Source organism: Pteropus vampyrus, unplaced genomic scaffold (assembly GCF_000151845.1).
Source record: "Pteropus vampyrus isolate Shadow unplaced genomic scaffold, Pvam_2.0 Scaffold134, whole genome shotgun sequence".
Classification (NCBI taxonomy): Eukaryota; Metazoa; Chordata; class Mammalia; order Chiroptera; family Pteropodidae; genus Pteropus; species Pteropus vampyrus.
Window position 1 is genome coordinate 3,798,865 of NW_011888915.1, and position 21,464 is coordinate 3,820,328.

The 21,464-nt window shown below is 41.8% G+C and overlaps 2 protein-coding genes across 3 annotated transcripts in view; one reads left to right on the forward strand and one right to left on the reverse strand.

Moving 5' to 3' along the window:
* SH3RF2 (SH3 domain containing ring finger 2) overlaps positions 1-5,891 on the forward strand; it is a 112,647-nt gene extending 106,756 nt beyond the window's left edge. For both annotated transcript variants that reach the window (XM_011367473.2, XM_011367472.2), the window contains exon 11: positions 2,382-5,891. The gene's annotated coding sequence lies outside the window, so the exon portion shown is untranslated. The remainder of the gene's footprint in view (positions 1-2,381) is intronic.
* Positions 5,892-5,977: 86 nt separating this feature from the next.
* Positions 5,978-21,464, reverse strand: part of PLAC8L1 (PLAC8 like 1) — a 16,993-nt gene continuing 1,506 nt past the window's right edge. Inside the window, exons 2-4 of the mRNA XM_011367476.2 lie at positions 18,800-18,936; positions 9,164-9,300; positions 5,978-8,024 (exon numbers count right to left, since the gene is read on the reverse strand). Of these exons, the coding sequence (XP_011365778.1) occupies positions 7,884-8,024; positions 9,164-9,300; positions 18,800-18,936 (415 nt within the window). The 3' untranslated portion in view covers positions 5,978-7,883. The remainder of the gene's footprint in view (positions 8,025-9,163; positions 9,301-18,799; positions 18,937-21,464) is intronic.

The window sequence follows — 21,464 nt, forward strand, 5'->3', positions numbered from 1 at the left end:
CTTGGGCAAGTCACTTCACTTCTCTGAGTCCCAATTTTCTCATCTATATAATGGGAATAATAATAGAGACCATCTCACAATAACCACATAAAATAAATACTGAGCTATTATTATCCTCATTTTGCAGATTAGGATGTAAGGCTTTAAGAACTCAATTTACAAAACCGAGACTTAGGTTTTTAAGACAAAATAAACTCTAATAACGAATGTGACAATGAACTAGTTTAGTGATCTGTATCCACTTGTAGGGTTTTCTATTCATGGAGATAATCAAGAAGTGAGATCACAATAAATAACCTCAAACATGTCTCTTCATTTATGATAATACTTTTGAGCCAACAGTTACAGACCCCTGCTATGTATTTTACTTAGATTGATTTAAAAATCTTACTGTACGCATAAGAAGTAAATACTATTACTGTCGTCATTTTACAGATAAGGAAACTAAGACCAAAAGCAATTAAATAATTTCCACAGGGTTACACAGCTAGGAAATGGAACTTGGGAATAAAACCAGGCAATCTGACTTTAGTCTGTGCTGCTAATTGCTTGCCACTTCGTTTAAGATGGGATGCAAAGCTTTCCTGCAGACATCAGGGTTTTCTACTTCAAATAGACTTGTCTTCTGAGCACTCAGTAAACAAATTATTACCTGCCTAATCCTAAAACCCTGGCCTGTAGACACAGCACTAATAAGGGATCTACCCAGCGCTGCACAATGCCAGCCATAGGTAAATTCACACTGCCTACCATTGAAGGGATTTCCAGGTGCCTATTAAAATGCCAGTCTATCTTAGAGTTGAAGTTCTTTCTACATCATTTAGCATAACCTGGAAGGTCAGATTCATGTGGTGGCCAACCTTCCCTTGGCAGTTACTTCCTTATTACTTCCTCGCCCCTGCACTGGCTCTCAGAAATGCTATATCACAATAAATGTAGTTAAAAGAGCAAACAAACCACCACCACTCCCTGGGGATCCAAATGCAATCATCTCAAATAACCTTGCCTTCAGTCTCCCAGCTGCTGACACCAGGCCTGATCTGCAAATCAAAATGGCCGTTTTGGGGCCCATCGTGATATTAGCAGGCTGTCCATCTCGAAAGGCACATCCCCAGCATCAGCGCTGGCACCAACTTAGGCACAGAGAAGAGAAGCAGGCTGTGTCTAATACAGGCACCTTCCCATTCAAGGGCTAAGAGTGGACTAGCCTGCCCACATTTGGTGGTATATAGTGAAGGCAGTATAGCTCCAAACCCCGTGTAACTTATTGACGAGGGACGCAGAAGGCATCCTAGTAATCACAGACTGCGTTCATGCCTGCTTCTCTCACTGAATGTAAAGCAGCCACCTGGCGCCTCTGCCAGCTCTTACTTGCCTTGTGCTGAATGGAGCACATCAGCAAATGAGGAAATGCTGCGTGGCATTTGCAAGCTCTGAGAGCTCAGAGAGGCTGTTTTGAGCCTATATGTGGCTACCAGCATGAAAACTCCGGCTCTTTCAGTTCTCTCTGTCTCTGGAGCCAAAGATCACAGTTCTACCTTTAGAGAGTGGGAGTTTGAGTAAGACTCCCCAAATCAGTGTTTCCCATAAATTTTGTTGGCAAGATCTGACTGTCCCATGCCATGCCAAGAATGAGGCTGCGAGCATCATTTAAGTTCCCCCAAAGAGAAAAACTGGCCTGTTAAATCAGTATAAGTCCTTGGTGAGAAAAGAAATCAGGCTTCAAAAGAAAGAAATTGGGCAGAAGATGGAAAACTCCCTTTCCTACTCATTTCTGATTTTCATGGGAACTTCTGGAAAAACTCTGAGGCTGGCTCTTTTAAAAGACAAGTCTTTCTAAATGTTATTGGACCAATTCCCATCATCCTTTTAGCTTTCTCCTGTCCCCCTTCAGCACGGTCATTTGGGACTTTAGAGAGCAGCTGACTCCTGTGATGCCCATTCAAACCACCTGCCCTCACTTGGACCAGGGGCAGCCGGGGGTGTTGGCTGCACTACCTTGTCAGCATTGTCAGCCTCAGAAAGAGAAAGGGGGCTAAGGGCTGGGCACAGAGGGAAGGGTATTAGTTGCGTCTCCGGGGAAGATTGGGATGCAGGGTGAGTTTGGTAATCACCGTAGACTATTTGAGGCCTCAGAGAAATCCTGGGGGCTCATGGATTTTAACTTTTTATTTTTGAAATAACTTCGGACTTACAGAAATGTTGCTGAAATAGTACAAAGAGTTCCTGTATACGCTTCAGAGCTAGTTTCCCTAGATATTAATATTTTACTATGTTTTGATTTTCTCTTTTATATACATATATAAGAATTTTAAAGAACTGTAGTCTTCCCAGGATGCAGTCACACACGAGAGATTCTGAAATCTTTTTCACCTTCACAGACCCTGCCTTGGTAAACTTCCCAGGAGGAGCTCACAACAACTGGGATACTGACGAGAACCGAAGATCTGATTGGATGAGAGCTGCTCCACGGAGCGTTTGTGGACCATGTGATATTCCTTGGACATCAGGGAACAGTACAGAATACCAATAGGCTGGCCTCCAAGACAGAAGGGTAACAGGACAAAGAACAAATCTGTCTTCGCCCACAGTCTCGGTGGGTGGCGAGCCAGGTTGGAGAAAAGCAGGTGTGCCATGTGCTGTTACAGGTCACACCAGACTCCCAGCCCTCCTGTCACTTCATTCTGTTGTCACGGCCAAACTTTGTCTTGCCAATTTCTCACACCTTGGCACCTAACTGACAAGCGAAAGGACTGGACTTCAAATGCCTTTCAGCTCTGTGACTGGCCTGTCTATCCAGCTATGATTTAGAGCAGTGCAGGAGAGAGCATAATACTCTTCTCTTGGGTGTTCAGGCCAGAGGCCAACGCTTCTTCACAATGTCCCTCTCCTTCACCCCTCCCCTGACTCGCGACCGAGCACCCCGTATCCCTCTGTCATATCCTCATTCTTTTCCATTCCAATTCCACTCTCTCTTAACCCCCTGACACCTTCTGATCCAGAAGTTTTCTATTGGAACATCCTGATCTAGGAAATAAGATTTGGTACATAAAGAATCTCAGATAAGAGAAGTCCATGATGTTATAAGAGAGATGCCATAGACTGCAGTGCTTACAGAGAGGCTGCTTCAAGTCTAAAGATATAAAAATCAGTTATAACCGGGAACACTTTTTTGTTCAGAAATAAGTCGTCTTAAAGGAGAAGCCACTAGAAGATATTCTACCGCTGGTTTAAAAAAAAAATTCTAATTTAAAATTCAAATTTAAAATGATCTGTGCTAATCAGAGATTAAACATTGCACAGATAAATGCAATTCACAAATATCCTGTGACACTTCGAGCCACACATTTTTATCTTCTCCCTTAAGACATCAATAAGAATTTCATTTCATGCTGCCCTCATTACCAAAGACAGTGACAAGAATGCAGCCTCATTTGGACGTGTTGGTTGTTTTAAAGTTCAGGATCATAATTTTGCACTAAAGCACCTTCAGTCTTTCATCGAGGCTTGCTTGTAAACATCAGCCAAATCGTGAGCAGAATGAGGGTTGTATTTTGTGGTTATAGAAATGTTTCCTTCTATATGTGTGAAGCTGTCACGTGCAAGACTCAGACTGGTACCCATCTCTTAATGGGATGAATAACTTGGACCTCTAACCACACCCTTCTCTCAGGGAGTGATAATAAGCCACTAGAAACCCCAAAGTGTTGTCTTTCTCTGCCAAGTGGTGAGTGAGAAAGCGGGAGGTATGATGAGACCACAGAATGGATAATTCAGTGGTGACATCTTCTCACATGTGGTCAGTGATGGTGCAGTCAATTGTCAGTCATCCCTTTTCTCTGACAGCTGGGACTAAATGTTGGTTCCATTTCTTCCGGGATAAATTCAGGTTTGGTTGGTTCCTCTTTAGCCTCAGCAGCAATGGATATAGAGATGCTGCCTTCAGATTCTGGAATGTACTCATTACTACCAGGAGGCCTTACAGCCCACCTAAGAAGAGGTTTCGATGGCTTCATTTTCCCGGGTAAAGTCATAGAATGTTAGAGTTGGAAGAAATTTTACTTTTATAGATGATGTATGGCAAGGTTACGTATAGGCCCACACAAAAGCCAGTGGTGTAAACTGGGATGGGGAAGACACAACTTTTAATGCCTAGAAATCATCAGACCACATTGGCTAAGGATAGCCTTGTCTTCAAGGCCCTCTCGCTCAGACTTTCTTCTGCCATCGGCTTCTCCCTCTCACATTTAGAGCAACAGGAAACGGCCACTCCTAATTTTTCACTTGCTGTTTTTTTAAGTCTCTGGGAACTTGGCTGATAGTGGAGGGTTTTGTGGACAGGTAGCTTTTACTTTGACCCTGCTTAACCCATCAACCAAATATTTTCTGAAAACACAAAATGAAGAATCTGATTTGTTCCTAGCCAAACCCAGAAGCTTAAGGAAAGCTCCCCCGTTTCCGAAAGTTTTCATCTCTGGACTTGTCAGTTTCAGGATAGGGACTCCAAATAGTCATGGGTCAAAAGGTGGTGGGGGTGGTGGTGGAGGCAGGCAAGGATCAATTAGAATAATTAGAATGAAGTCAATCTTGAAATTGTTGCTAGAATTGTTTGCTAACCACGAAGTCTGAATTTCATCTTCTGGGATTTCGCTGCTTATTAATACATGTTGGGTCCAGGGGAGAAAGTGTTGTTTAGGGTGAAAAAGAGGAAAGAAAAAAATGGAAGGGGAGAAGAATTCCCTCGTCCATGGCAATATAAGCAGAATAGATACAGACTCTTGTGTCTCTGATTGTTTTTTTTAACTGCAGTGTTTTTAACAGACCGAAAAGAAAATCTTTATGAGGTAATATGTATGTGAATAATGTTTATAAAAAGGGTATAATATGTTAGTCATTATGGATTACTGTATAAGCAAACCTTAGATATATAAAATATAGAAACATATAAAAAATTATTTTATAGGACAGTGGACACTTAAGGACTTCCAAACTTTTCATATCTTTGTTCTAAAAAATAGAGAGTTGCAGCGCTGGCAGCTTATTTCCTTAGTATATTCCACTGGAAAGCCAAGAGGTTTGGTGGGGTTTTGTTCATTTTCTGGTTTTGTAATTTATCGTTTGTATGGATTACTTTGCAATGTCTGTTGCATGTGTGTTGGTGTCGTTTACCCACATGGAGTCATCAGAGGTCCGTTCCACACTTTGCATCTCAGAAAACCAAAAAGAACTTTCTAGTGAGAAGAAAAACACACAGAACATGCCTTCTTCATTGGGCAGCTCTAAGAGTTATACCCCTGACAGCTTGTCTTAAGTCTGAGGACATGGGAAGTTTAATGTCAGAGTTGTTGTCTCTCCCTTAAATATTTGGTGTTGGATCACTTTTCTCCTGGGAAGGAGTCATGTGTTTTTGTTAAGTCCTTTTTTCTGGGACTCGATATGTTCTAGAAGAAACCAGTCCTGGTCCTCAACCACCTCGCTTCGGGGCCACTCCCTGGCATCAGTTTTCAAAGAACTACCTATCCACACGTCAACTCTCCATTTTACATTCTGTGTTTAGATGGTAGACACTGCTCTTAGAGCCCAGAGTTTTACTTGTTTGGTGTGTGGATTTAATGAAGTGTTAAGTTTGATCAGAAGAAAAGAGTAAAAAGAAGGACCCCATTGCTGGAGAGGTCCACTAGCATCTCTTCCATCAGCCAAGAGGAGAAGCGGGCCAGAAATTGGTGCATGAAGATCCTCTGCTCTCCACGCAGGCAAGGGTCAGTCATGTGGACATGGAGAGATTACCCAAGTCTCCTTTGCCAAAAATGCATATTGTTCCCAGCTGCAAGCTTGAGAAGCCCGATATGTGTTTTAGCATGAAACAATAAAGCGGGTTTATTTTCAATTAATAGAGTTGTCCCTGAAGCCTGTTTTGTTTTTGTTTTTGTTTTTGTTTTTTTCAGTAGCTGGCTTGGAGAGGGGAGGACATCATCAGAGAGTAAACGTCAATGTTGAGCACTTAACTTTCCCAAAGGGCTTTGGTTCCTGACAGCTGCTCTGGACATCCAAGAGGGAGGGATGGGAGGAGAGGAACCACTTTGTTAGCCAGAACTGCTTAGTTTCAGTGGGGATGACTAGGGACAGGGTGAGTGGCACTTCCTCTCACTGCTCACCAGGCTGAGTTCACCTCCACAGAGCAAACACCAGGTTGTACAACCACGAGGGCCCCAGAGGCCTCTTGGCCAGAAGCCTGCTCTGCTCGCTATCCGTCCCTTACCAGCTGTGTGGCTTTGGGCAAGTTACTTAACCTCTCTGTGGCTCAGTTTCCTTTTCCGGAAAATAGAGCTATAATAGCACCTGAGGAACACTAAGGATTAAGTGTCTTAAAACATGTAGAGTACTTTGAACAGTGCCTGCCTTGCACATACAGGTACTCAATAAAATTAGCGTTTTACCACCTTTACAATGTTTGCCATATCCACCAACCATCTATATTATTATTTACTTAATATCCTTATTTTTAACCGACTCCATTTTAATCTAAAACTTAATGGAATACTTTGTATCCCAACTGTAAATGGAAAATCAGTATAAAGTGCTATGGCTGTAAAGTAGCAGTAGATTACACAGTAATAACAGCTCACATGTACTGAGCCCTGGCTACTTGCCAAGCACTGTACTAAGTGTCTCACTTGTTCGAATCCTCACAGCTCTACGAGGTCGGAACTCTCATTTTACAGATGAGGAAACTGAGGCACAGAGGGATTAGCAAATTTGCCTACAGTTACACGATCAGTAAGTGAAGGAGGCATTTCAGGCTTCACAACCCAAGCTCCTCAGCACTGTTCTGTGCCGCGGCCCGAACAAAAACGAAAGTATTCTAGTCACACATAGATGGTTGGTGTTTTCGCTTCTCAGGGCTGCAGTAACCAAGTACCACAAACTGGGCGGCTTAAAGCAACGGAAGCATTCTCTCATGGTTCTCTGGAGGCTAGAATCCAAAATTAAGATGTTGGCAGGGCGACGCTTCCTCCAAAACCTCTAAGGGAGGATTCTCCCCTGCCTCTTCCAGCTTCCGGTAGCCCCAAGCATCCCTTGGCTTGCCGCGGCATCATTCTAAGCTCCGTCGTCACATGGCTGTCTTCCCTCTGTGTCTCTAAGTCTCTTCTTGTAAGGACAGCAGCCATATTGGATTAGGGCTCACCTAATGACTTCACCCTAACTTGATTACTACAAGACCCCATTTCCAAATAATGTCACATTCACAGATACCACAGTTAGGACTTTAACATATCTTTGGGAAGGAGGGGAGTGGTGTTGGGGAGAGACACAATTCAACTCAACCCACAACAGTTGCTTACCCAAGGGATTTGCAAGTGCTAGAGAGCTGTTCAAGATTAGCTGTGACCTGAGACTTTCTCCTTTACACAGTCAGGACTGAGGGAGTTAGGAGAAGGGAAGGACAGTGCCTCTGTATTTCTGTGCCCTGTCCAGGTGCTAACTAAAATGAACCATCTCCTGCACCATCACCAGTACTTTGGGAAAAGGAGCTTAGCTTAAGAAAGCCATATATTAATTCTTCCAGCTTCCCAGACATCCCTCATGAAAGGATGGCAGTAGGAAGAGGGTGAAAAACGCAGCCTTCCAAAACTCCAGGCAGGCGGATGGAGGGCACAAAACTCACCTCTAGAACCTGCCTGGTATGGTTGGGCTGGCACAACAAATCCAGACAAATAAGAGTCTGCATCGGGGGGAATGAGGAAAGAAAGAACAACAGTAAAGACAGCAGTGGGGGAATCATTTATTTCCATACTGCTTCAGTGAAAATTTATAACAATCTCTTTACTAAGAGGGGTTTGAGGGCAGGGCAAGGGGGAGGGAGGAGGAGCTTTCTTGCTCTGTCAGACAAAGGTATCCTTAGTGGAAGGGGCTGCTGAGATTTCATAGAGTCGGGAGGTCCTCATCTTTAGTTCCCGGGCCACCTGACAGATGGAAAAAGGCCAACAGCAGTGCACCGCCAGCCAGTCCTCACACAGTGTGCCCTAGGGGGACAGCCCGTGTCTGTTCTGCTGCAAGCACAGAGGCTTGTTTCCGTTACCCAGAGCCCCCTGCAGTTCCACCTGATGGCCGACCCCATGCACTGTTTCCAAGACCCACCGGCACCCCTAAGTCAGTGCCCCAGGACACAGCTCCACTGGGTTACCCAAGGGCCAAGCTGCTCACCAGCTAATCGGTCCTTGCGATTCAGAGACCTGTCTTTTGGGCGTTTGATATAGGCTTCATAATTGAAACCACTGATTTCTCTGTCAACATCTTTTTCTCTCTTAGGACTCAGTAATTAGAAGTGTTTTATTTATGTCTCTGAAATGGTAATAAAGGCTCACGGTCCAAAATTCCCACAGTAAGAAGGGATAGGAAGTAAATAGTAAATCCCTTCTACAGCTGTCCCCAGCCACCCAGTTACCCTTCCGGGGGCAATCATTGTTGGCAGTTTCTTATCTACACTTCCACATAAATTCTCTGTCTATGCTAGGATGTACATATACGGTTTTTTTATGCAAATAGCTGCATACTTCTATGCCTTGCTGGTTTTTTTCTTTTTTCACTTAAAAATACATTTTAGGGATCATTTCATATGAATATATCAAGAGATGCTTTTTTTAAAAAAACCATCCACATCTTAATATGTATGACCTGTCTGTCCTCCATCTCTCATTATACCTCAGTCTCGGCTGCACTGGAAATCGACTGTCTGGCTCTTTGAAGAGTCCCCAGGGAACCCCTAAAGTGAATTCTGCATATGCCACATAGGCTACATTTTAAGTCAGACCATCTCAAATATATCCTCCAAATCTGATGTAATTCTGTCATCACCTCTTGATGCAGCAAAACAGAAGTGGCCCACTGACCAATAATCTGCATTATAAATAGGTCACCCTTGGAAATACCCTTCATGATGTGACATTTTGGTTAACATACATCCTACTAATAAAGAATGACATCAGAAATTTCTTGCTTTTCTTTTACCAAAGTCTCCCACTAAGCATGGTGTTTTTAAACAGCCTCACCCAGACTTTTGGGGGGGGAGGGGGGAGGGGGGAGGGGGCGAGGAGCACAGGTTTGAATGGCACCCAGGTTCTCATATAGATCCGGGTTCACATATACATTCAAACACACTTACCCGTATTTTATGTCTCTCTCTGGTGCCAATTCTCAGTGCAAAGGTGGACCCAGGTAACAATGGCCAACAAAAACACTCTCCGTAATGCCTGGCGATGTCACACTCAAGACACATCGGACAAAAGAGACCACAGAAACCTGTCGATAACCACATAAAAGAAAGCCAAGGTTCTCAGAAGTTTCTCGGAGCAAATTCCCATCTCAAAGAGCATTTATAACCCTGTGCCATCAATTTAATGTTGCTTTGTCTCCCTGCAATCAGGGATTAAGAATGAATAACCAACTCTCAAGACTCAGTGTATGAAAATTGCCATAACTGAGCCACATCGAAATTGTCTTCTCTTGTTGTACACCGGCAAAGCTGAACCTGATACAATTCAGTTAGCATTCACTATGATGATTGTTTCTTCTTGTCAAGAGAAAGCATGAAATATTTTTTTTTTACAACTAGATCATAACTGCTGCTTCTATTATGTTCATCGATCTAATTTCAGTATTTAAAATAGACATAGTATATGATACTTTTCAATAACAGGCATTTTTTCCTATAAATGTGATTGAAAGCTTTTATGGTATACTGATTCTGCCTGCTGTTCTTATCAGAACTTTATTCTATTTCTCAGGCCAGAAGGTTACTCTAATTTTTGCTAGTTTAATGGAGCCACTGACACCTGCCAGTTTTAATCTGTAAACCATTAGAGGCTTGGTTCCTTGAACATCAACTGGAAACAGTTTGTCATTTATTCATTCACTTATCTTTAACTACTGATACTGTTTCCTACACATTCTGCATGAACCAACTAACACAGAAGTTCTGTTTTAAATGTTTTGAGTTACAGACCCTCTGAAGAATATGATGATACCTATGTACTCGCTCCTCAAGGAAAAGGAAGAATACATGTACACAGACATGCAAAATTGTACATTCAATTTCACGGGTTCAAGGATCATTGAAAACTATCAACGGACTACAGGTTAAAAACTCCTGATATACAATTAATATATTATGTCATCTAACACTGAGAAAGATGACAACCTAGATGAATACAAATAATTAGGACTATGAAACAGTGGCAGGGGGGGAGCTAATAATAATCTTTAAAAATATATTAGATAAATACATTACTGAGGCATAATTAAATACAAGAAAATGCACAGATCACAAATGTTCAGTTAGATGAGTTTGACAATCATATTCCGCCAAGTAACCAAACGTGTGGAACACTGCCCTCGGCCTGGGATGGCCCCACTCATCTTCCCACCCCCACTCCACAGGCAACCATTACTCCGATTTCTATGCCCATAGATGAATTTTACCTCTTCTCAGACTTTGTATAAATGGAATCATGTTTACTTTTGTAATTGTCTTCTTTTGTTCGACAACGTGTTTCTTGAGATTCATCTACGTTTTGTGAATCTGTAGTTTGTTTTTTTTTATTGTTTATCCATTCTCTCACCGATTATTCTGATTTTTGCTATTATAAACAAGTACTATGAACGTTCATATACAAGTCTTTATGTGGACATACATCTTCATTTCACTTGGATTCCTGGAAATGGAATTGCTAGGTCATAGGGTAGATTTATGTTTAACTTGTTTGAGAAACTAATAAACAGTTCTCCAAAGTATTTACACCATTTAACACTCCCACCAGCAACGTGTGAGAATCCGTTATCCCACATCCTCACCAACATTTGCTATTGTCAGCCTTTATTTTAGCCATATTCATGAGGGTGAAATGGTAGCGATCATAGCCTTTTAGTGCACCAGATACAAAGGCTCACATATCATGTCACTAGCATACTAGAAGAACTTCCTGTCAAAGGCCTGTCTGCCTACCTATCCCTCCCTCCCACATCCTCACTATGAGGAGTGCAAAGTCCCACTCCCAAATTCAATAAGCAAGAAGCATAAAGATAGGAATGCTGTTTTATCTCATAACTTCCAAAGGCTGTTCCAGGACTCTGGACTTCTCTAGTGTCACATAAGGGGTGAGGTGGCACATGCACAAAAGCCATGAGGACTGGGGCTATTTGGGGAGGGGTGTGTGGTAAGACAAGGAACAGCTTATCTACAAGGAACAGAACATCGATTTCATCCATTCAGGAATCTTAAAATAATCGCTAAATCACATACTATAAGATTCAGGTGGCTGAAAACGAACTCTGTATACAGCCTTGAGTTGTTTCTAGGATGTTTCACTCCACATTTTTTTAAAAAAATCATTACTTCCAGTGAAATTGGCAGACCCCATCCAGCACTGACAACTGGTAGAAACAGCTCAGGGACAGCAAGTGGTCCAGTAAACTTACAGCGAGTTCAGAGTGGTCACACTGCATGCAACCTTAAATTAGGGGACTTTGAAATCATGACACACAAAAGTCAATCAAATCTCGCTTTATGCATGGATTATGAAATAGTGTAAAAGTCCCTGCAAATAAAAAAAGTATAAAAACTTGCAGAATTATAAAGCTGGCACACTAAGTGAGTAATAAATTGTGTTTACACAACTGCCAAAGCTGCACCACTTTAACGAGCAAAGGAAACACTCGCCATCCTCAGTAAGCACATTGTAGAGAAGCCGTTTTGTGCATCGGAACTCCTGTACTTATTTTTATGATTTGTGCGCTTTTTTAAAAACACATTGTTGTTTTTAATATTTTTCTTCATATGACCATTCAATTCCCTAGGGCTGGAAATCAGAAATGATTAAAAAAAAAAAAACTATGAAAGCCAAACTTTTATTATGTAATAGCTAACATTCATACAAATTTAACCCTGTGCCAAGCACTGCTAAAAATACTTTGCATTAGCTCATTTAATTCACACCATAATCCTATAAAATTATACTCTTCTTATGCCTATTTTACAGATAAGAAAACTGATACCTGGAGAGTTTAAGGTAATTCCCCCAAGTTCATACATTTGTTAGGAGGGACGGAGGCCAGACTTGAGCTCACGTAGTCTGGCCCCAAAGTCTTAACTACTACATACAACACGTATGTCCATATGTCCTTATGTTTTATGCATTTATCTAGTATGCCACAAAGGTTGTGGGTTTGTATGCTTCGAAACAGTACCCTCACTACGAATACTTTATATTTATTCCTGTGGGACAGTCTTAAATCATGGAACTGCTTCAGGAAAGATCCTTTGTGTCAGGCATTAGTGGCCTGTACCGTAATGGAGCACAGTCTACTCACACCTCAAGAATGCGTAAGGGTGGGATGATGGAATTCTTTGTCTTGAAGAGTCTCTAGAAGAAAATTTTCCAATATATATCACAGGCCAAGGGTAAGTATCCAGAATATACAGAGAATTCCTACAAATCAATATATAAAGGATTAAACAAAAGAAGAAAACAGGCATAGGACACAGGCAGGGCTTTCACCAAAGAGAAAATACAAAGGGCCAATATCCAACATGAAAAGTTGCTCAGTGCTGTTAGTAATCACGGAAATGCATAATAAGACTGTCGGAAATCATATACCACCCATAAGAATGGCAAATTTTTCTTAAGTTTTTAAATATCAAACATTGTGGGGAACCTTGGAGAAGCAGGTGCTCCATGCACTGATAGGAGTGGGAACTGGTCCTGCACTCGGGAAGCAACCTGGCTGAATCCGACAAACTTTTAAACTCTCCCGGGCCCCGCAATTCCACTTATCAGGATCTACCCTCGAGTGATGCTTACACATGCACACAAAGCAGCAGGTGCCAGGATATCCACTGCTGTATTATTTGTAGCTTAAAATCTAAAACAAATGTACATTAATAGATGGAAGTGTAACTAAACTATGATGGTATAAATCATGCTGTGGAATAATTAAGAATGCAATGAAAGATCAATTAAGTACCAACAGAGTTAAATCTCTAAAACAGAGTTTGAGTTCAAAAATATTGCATAATGATATGTACGGCATAACATCATTTATGCTTTGTTTTAAAGAGCTAAAGTGCGTAGGCTCAAAAGGGATTTGAGCCATAAATTCATCCTCTTCCTCTTACACTCGAAGGCCTGGTGGTTGTGTAAGCACGCACAGCCTAAACATTCTCGGCCTGTTCTCTGAGATGGGTTCCACCTTATACTGTGGTTCATGCAATGTGGTTCATTATTCATCATTCTAACTCAAAGGGCAGCTGAGATAAAAATAATTATAAGAAGAAGAAGAAGCAGCCTACACAAAACCACAGCCTGGAGAGCCCCAGAGATCAAAAGTAGGAAAGGTGGGTGGAAATTGCAGCGAGGCACATTTCAGATCAATTATTGCAAAAAGGCAGAATCATCTGACAATAAGAGATGCTCAAAATAGGATTGGGGCACACGTACAGTGTGGGCGGGAGTGTAAATTAGTACAACTTGAAACTGAGAGCCGTTTGGCAACATCTATCAAGAGTAAAAAAAAAAAAAAAAAAAATTAAAATGGTACATACTATTTGACCATCAGGTTTACTCCTCAACAATTAGCCAATAGATAAAGTCACAAGCATGCAAAATGACATCTGTACGAGTATATTCACACAGCAAAAAGTGCGGAAACCACGTAAAGATCCACAATGGGAATTTTTTGGATAAATGGAATCTATATAGCAGTTTAAAATATTAGCTCTAGAAGTGCAAATATGGTCCGATCACCTAGCCATATTGCCAAATTAAAACAAATGTGCAGAACAGTGTATTTACAGCTCTACTATTTGTGTAAATTGTATACACACACACACACAGCAAAACATCTGGAAGCATAGATACATTATTAACAACGGTGATCTCTGATGGCTTTGATTACAGGATACCGCTTCCTTCTTTTATAGCCTTGTGTATTTTTCTTTTTTACAATGATTATTGATACTTTAAAATAAAGAAATATTCATCTATTTTCATTCATTTTTTAAAACTTTATCTTTACAAGCATATAGATTGTATCTGGATTCAGGTAAGAGTGATTGCCTCTGGGGAGAAGTGAGAGAGAGAGAGAGAAAAGATGGAATACCTTCTTTTCATGTACCAAAAGGGTAGGTACTTTTGAATTTTGCATCATGTGCATGGTAATCTATTCAAAATCATTTTTTTTAAAGCACTGAGCTGGCTCCAAGGGAGAGAAGCCTTCCTCCCAGGAAATATTCAGAAAGCCAAGAATGTCAAGTCTTTGCCAGACATGCTGCAGAGGGGATTTAGATAAGCAGTGGACAGGCCAGACCAGCTGACCCAATATCCCTCCTAACTCTGAAACCTTATGACTCTTTCAATGAAGAGCGAGAAAGAACAAATCAAGTGAAAACACAGTTTAAAATTTATGCGCCGATGTGTCATTAGGGAAATATTTTGAAGCACCTTCTGCGGGCCAAGCGCTTTTGCTGGAAGCCAAAGACGTGAGCAAGACAGCAGTGGACCCTGCTTTCAGTGTGGACAGTCTACCCGAGACAGAGTTCGGGGACGTGGATTCCGGCCCAAAGACTTTTCATGCCTCCGTTCTCTTCCAGGAAACCAAAGAAAAGCCTGGCCCGCTTCATTCTACCCACCTTGGGCGTCTGATGGTTCCTAGTCCACACCAAGTTCATTACTGCCTGGTGCTCGTGGTGCCCTCCAAGGGAAGGTTGCTTGAGTGGCTGATTCTTTCCAATCTCAGCTATCAGCTTAAGTCAGTACCTCGGAGAGGCCATCCTGGACTCCTGTAATCTCCTTTCATAACTCCTTTTATCACCACTGCAATTATTTTACTGATTTATTTGCTTATTGTCTACCTCCTATAACAAACCTTCTCTGCCTCATTCACAACTCTGTCTATAACCCCTATCACATGTCTCCACGTAGATGGGAACTCAGCAAACTTTGAATTACAAACCAATGTTGGTAACACCTTTCACATGACCTTCTCTGGGGCAATGTCACCACCGTTCCCGAAGCTGGAATGCCCGGCCTTTTACCCACTCTGCCATTTAGCAGCCCTCACTTCACCTTGGCTTCACCTTCACATCCGAGCCTCCAGCAACCACACCTTCACAGGACACAGAAGCACCCGTTTGCTAATTCCAGGCAGGGAGAACTCACATGAAAGCACAGAGGTGGGAAGAGGCAGTCAGTTCAAAAAATATAATTACACTAAAATGAAGAAGCAAAATGTCAAAAAGAAAAGGAAATCATCGCTGTTCATAATGTACCCTTTGCTTAATGGATGACAAATTGTAGCAATAATTCTCCACAGTTAGTGAGAAGGTGTCCCAGGATGGGAATCTGGCATGGAACAAAGTCACGGCAAGAAGTTCTCCATTTTTGTTCCCCAGTTAGTCACAACTATTTTCACAGTAATTTGCTGGAAATTAAATTTTGTGGATGAAGTAGCCATTTTAAACATGAAAGAAAGAAAGCTAGGATGCATAGCACTCATACGTCCTGGGAATTATGGGACAGATGAGTGTACAAAGTGATATTGCTTTTAAATTTCCTTCTAAGACAATTAGCTAAGAGATACTATGAGCAGTCACAAAATGGAAGCCCATCCAAGGAACAATTAGAACACAGAACATCCAAGATCATTGCACTGTATATTCATGGCTTCTCTTCCATGGGTCATGCCCAATTGTAAAGAATATTGGATGTATTTCTCCACATGTCTTTCCTTTTCCCCTTCCCCTAGAATGGGCTCTCAGATGAAGCGAGGACTCCCCAGGAGACCCAGTGTGGTTGGTCTCTCGAACACCGCTGGGGGTGGGGAGCAGAGCTAAGCAACAAAGCAAGGTTTAAGCAGAGTGGTGAAAAGTGGTCCTTTCTTTGACCAACTTTTTAGGTACTCTTGGGATTGGACGGGAATCACTCTACAGCAGCCAGTCTAAGTCTCCTGACAATACTCTTTGCTCTCAACATGCTGGAAGATAATAAAAATGTATAAAAACAATATTAATACCTAAGATTCACTAAGTGCATTGTTGTATATTTGCTAGGATATTCCTGAGAACAGCACCCCAACAGAAAAATTTAGAAAATTATCCCTTCAATATTGTGGGCAATATTGATAGAACTGTCACTCAAAATGCCCTGGCCTTGCCAAGCAGCAGGCACATGACCTAAGCTAGGAAAATTGGGCTCTATCTGCTAAAACATCAATTCTCAGACAGGAAAACAACAGGATAAACATGTTTAGAGTTTATCAGACTATCAGCTAGCTTCCTGATAATGCATCTAGTCCCGCTGAGCTTAGTTTTTAGTTGGTATTTTGATTCTGCGAGTTACCCCATAGCCTTCTAATGAAATCCAATGTTTGCTTGTGTATTAGTTTCCTTGGGCTGCCAGACCAAAATACCACAAACTGGGCATCTTAAAACAATAGAAATCATTCTCTCACTAGAAAATTCTGGAGGCTAGAAGCCCGAAATCAATGTGTTGGCAGGGCTTGTTCCTTCTGGAAGCTCTGAGGTAAGAGTCTGTTCCACACCCCTCTCTAAGCTTTTGGTGGTTGCTGGCAATCTTTAGCATTCCTTGGCTAATAGATGCATTATTCTAATCTCTGCCTCCACCTTCACATGGCCTTCTTTTCGATGCGTTTGTGTCTAAATTTCCCTCTTCTTATAAGAACGCCAGCTATTGGATTAGGGCCCACCTTCATCCAGTATAACCTCTTTTTAACTTGACTACTTTGCAAAAATCCTAGTTCAAAATAAGGTCACATTCAGAGCTTCCAGGTAGATGTGAATTTTGAGGAGACACTATTCCACCCAGTAAAGCATGCAACCAACAAAACTCTGATCCAGTTATGTTCCAAAGCAGCGTTAAGAGTAGATTCTATACATTATCTGCTTTAATCCTGACAACCACCCTTGAGTTGGGCACTTTTATTATCCTCGTTTTAGAGATAGAAAAATAAAGACCCAGAGAATTTGTCAAATGGCAGAGTTAAAATTCAAGGCAAGGTCTAAATCTGATACCAATGCATTCTCCTAATCACTGCATTATATTCCAGGCTCTGTCCTACTTGGAAAGGCATGTATGGCTCCCCAACCCCCAACCACACGCTATGAGAGGAAAACCATCCACCTCCCAATGTGAGGCTAGGTCTCCACATCTCCACATGGCTGATCTGCTTTCTCTGCACCTCAATACTGGGTCACAACCAGAGTCCGAGAACCTGGAAGACAACCAGAAAGAATCCTGAGAGAATTAGAGAACAACTGGCCAGAATAATTGTCTGGTCAAAAGTCCACGCAGGTAGCAGAGGCAGGAAAAAAAAACAGCGGAGCTCAGGGTCAGATGGGCAAAGGGACAAGGATGGAAGGCAGGGTCTGGTGCTGGGCAGTCTCTGCTCTGGGAGGCCCCAGCATACAGTGAAGGCACAAGCCTGGATGATCAGAGCATCAGAAAACGCTGTTCAAGCTCTTCCCTTAGCAAGACTCTCGGCAGAATGAGGACTCACATCATGTAACAGTTCAGAGCTCTCCGAATGATCCAACATGTGAGGCTTTAGGACAAATTCAGATCTTCCCAAATAATCCTGTAAAAGGTAGGGAGAGCCATATTCCTCAAACATACTAGATCCACGGTCAGTTGGATTCTGAACTTAAGAGACTGCCCTTCAACCTTCAAAATGAACCTGTCCCCACCGCCCACTCCGAGAAAGATCCTGTGACCGAGTTGCTCCCTAAGGCAAGAGCATTAGGTCCTGGAAGGGGATACCAACATGTGACACCAGAGATGGGTCAGAATGTCCCGAGGCAAAAATAGAACTGATGTGTTTTGACCTTCAAACCCAGGGGAAAATCATGTAGCCAGAGGACAGGGTTGTTGGTACTTCTTTATAACTGAACCACTGTCTGCAAAGGTGTCAATCAACAAAGGGGGCTTCGTTTTGTGAGCTCTCCTATTGTTCTGAGAGTACTACACATTCTTCATAGGAATACTAGAATGAGATAGATAAGCAAAAACAAAATAAAAATTATTCATTAGCCTACCATCTGGACACATCGCTGTAAACATTTGTATTTGTATTATTCTAGATATTTTTCTAAATATTTCCACAAATGGTGTCTAAGATGCATAGTTTTACGATCTGCTTCTTTAACTTAAAAAATGTATCCAAAACAACTTCTCATCTCATTAAACGTTATTATACAACATGACTTTTGATGGCTGTATAATAATTCATTGTATGGATGCCCCCGTTAAGCACTTAGGTTGTTCCAGATTGTTGCTATAATAACCAATACTATGAAATTTAATGTTGCTGCTAAATCATTGCACATGATTTATTTCCTTAAAATAAATGCTTGAACATGTAATTACTGGATCAAAAGCTACGTAACACTTGGGGTTCTTTTCATATGTATTGCTAAACCATCTGCTGGGAAGGGTGTACCTTTTCCACTCCCACCAGCAGCAAATGAGAGAGCCCATTTCATGTCTTTGCCAACAGTGGATTTTGCCATTTAAAAAAATCTTTAAGTCACCACTTAGTCTATAAAAGCATCCACGTCTCTGAAAAGCAAGATTTTTCCTGCTAAGGAGTACATCTGAGTCACTAGAGTAATAGTCCAGTTATTTTGAAACCACTTAATTTCTGTCCCTGTGCCTGACGTCACTTTTCCACCCACTGATGTCTTGGGAAAGAAAATAGTGAAAGAGAATTTAAATGAAGAGGGAAAACGTACAAATTCTCCTCTCTTTGCAGACACTGAAGAGGCCGGTGCTCCAGTCCCCGCCAGTCTGGACAATCGTCGTGACTGTGGTCCTGCCACTGGCTCCCCAGACAGGCTGCTTCACCACAGCCTGGGCTGGCTCATGGCTCCTGGAGAGTCAAGGATGGTGATTTACTTAAAAACAAAGAAGATGGTTCAGAAAGACAATCATTTAGCCAAGACAGAGTGATAAAGAGGAGATAGCAACCCAGTGATGCCAGGCGGCTCTTAATTCATGACCCAAACTGCCCTCACCATCTCCCTCCCTCCTCCTTCATCCTACCTTCTCTGACTTTTTGCCCCATCACTATTAACGACATTATTATTCCAAATCCTGTCACTCAAACTCAATGTCCCTTCTACTTCTCAGTGCTTCTCAGTGTTTCATAATAGTTAAATCCACAAATTTGGAAGCAAGAGGCCTCAGTTCAAACCCCAGCATGCCATTTCCTGAAACAGGAGGCAGGCTGCATGGGAAGAGGATGCTTGGAACACAGCCAGTCGAAACTGCCAGTGAAACATCAGGAGGAGGCCCAGCAAACAGCTGGAGATGCTGCACCAAACGTTGGAAGAGAGGTTAGGGTGGGGAGCTACCTGTCTAGAAGTGCAAAGTGCAGCTATGAAACATGCCCAGCTCTCTTATCCATTAGGCATTACAGACCCGGAATAAGGTATCGGCTCCAAAATATACAATCCGCAAAAATGCAAATTAGTTAGTTAATGCTCAATTAAACACAAAAATCTAAATTATGTCAATCTCGTGAATTGTCAAATTTAGAATTCACAAATATCGTATTACATTTGAAAACAATTTATAATTCTCTCATTTAAAAAAAAAAATCCCAAGTATGAATGACTGCAGCAGCCAATCATAAATGACTCACAGCCAAATGTCAAAAGCAAAATTATGAAAATCCTTTCACTTATTGTACAGCAAAAAGAAAAATGGATATAATGTATGGTGTGAGTACATTTTAATACATTCGTTATAAAGCAGGTGAGGGCATATTGCCATGGACTGAATTGTAGCCCTCAAATTCTTAAGCTGAAGCCAGCCCCCAGTGTGACTATTTGTAGACAGGGCTTTTAGGAGATAATTAAGGTTAAATGAGAAATGGAGGTGGGATCCCGATCCAACAGAATTGCTGGCCTTACGAGAAATGGAAAGGCCATGTAAACACACAGCGAGAAGGCTGCAAACCGGGAAGAGAGGCCGCACCAGAACCCGACCGTGCGGCACCCTGGTCTTGGACTTACCGACTCCAGAACTGTGAGAAAATAAATTTCTGTTCTTCAAGCCCCCCAGTCTATGGCATTCTGCTATGGCGGCCCAAGCAGACTAAGACTCCTATGAGAATTTCAAACTGGCCCGGAAGAAAATACCTTTACATATATCTCGTCTCCTCTAGTTCCATGAGAACTCCTTGAGGTCGGGGGCACATGCTGCTTCTCCCCTGCACCCTCAGAATCCAGCCTACCACCTTAAAACCTAGTGGGTGCACGTAGTTGTTGAACGGGATCAAACCGAATTGCCATGTCTCTTCCGTTATATTTGAGTCCTCAAGTCTATCTATAAATTATGTAGCCTTAACTGTGGTACCTTCTCTAGTAAAGGCACAACTCTCAGGTGTGAATTGATGAAATAAAAGCAGAGAATCGCCTAAAAGCTTCCTGCATCCTTCCCCACAATCCGAGGATTTACCTCTCAATGCGATGCCTATAAATTGACGCTTCCGTCATTATACTAAGAGCTTCCAATTATCTCCAACTTCAGCAGAGGAATTTCTTAGGGCTGAGCCCCTGGATTCAATTTTCCCCTGAAATAAACCATTTACAGTTTGCAGCCCTAGAATAGAATTTTCTGCTTCTATCTCAGCATTATGTGCATAACACCTTTTATTATGGCGAGAAAGCCTGTCCCTTATCTAATCCAAATCAAATAACTAAGAGGATAGCTTTTCCTTACTGGAAATAAAAGTTGTTTTGTGTGTATTTTACCTAATTTTGAACTCAGGAAGTACATCATTGAGTTTCTTTCCTTCATACCCTGAATCTTTGGTGATTTTTATATTACAACGTTTGAACTGACAAGCGTTGGCTAAAACATTTTAGTTCAAGATGATAGCTCATGTGTCATAATTAAAATAACAAGCATAGTACTTTCTATCTGCCAGGCACTCAGTAGTTCCTTTAAGAACCAAATAATTATTCAGGATCTGCTACAGGGATCAGACTAAAATAGCTACTGTAACTTCCTGCACAGTTTTTAGCTCTATTATCCCAGAGAACCTTATAGCGCCATTAAGAAGAAGGAGTTTAAAAACAGTGGGTAAACTGATGGTGACAAAGCTTTTCTAAATCAGAGCAGCTGTCCATGTCCCATCGAATGCTTTAATGAGTGGGAAAAGGTCAGATTCTAGATCCAGGCACGGTAATGTCCAAATGTGGCTCTGTTGCATTCTAGTTGGCTGACCTTGGGAAACACAACTTGTCATAGCCCTCAAGTCTGGTCTCCTCTTGCATAAAATTGGATTTAAAATATTCTACTTCCGTGGTTGCCAGGAGGATTAAACAAGATCATGTACTTGGCACATGGTAGGCATGCAATCAATGGCAGCTATTATTATTGTAGCTTAAA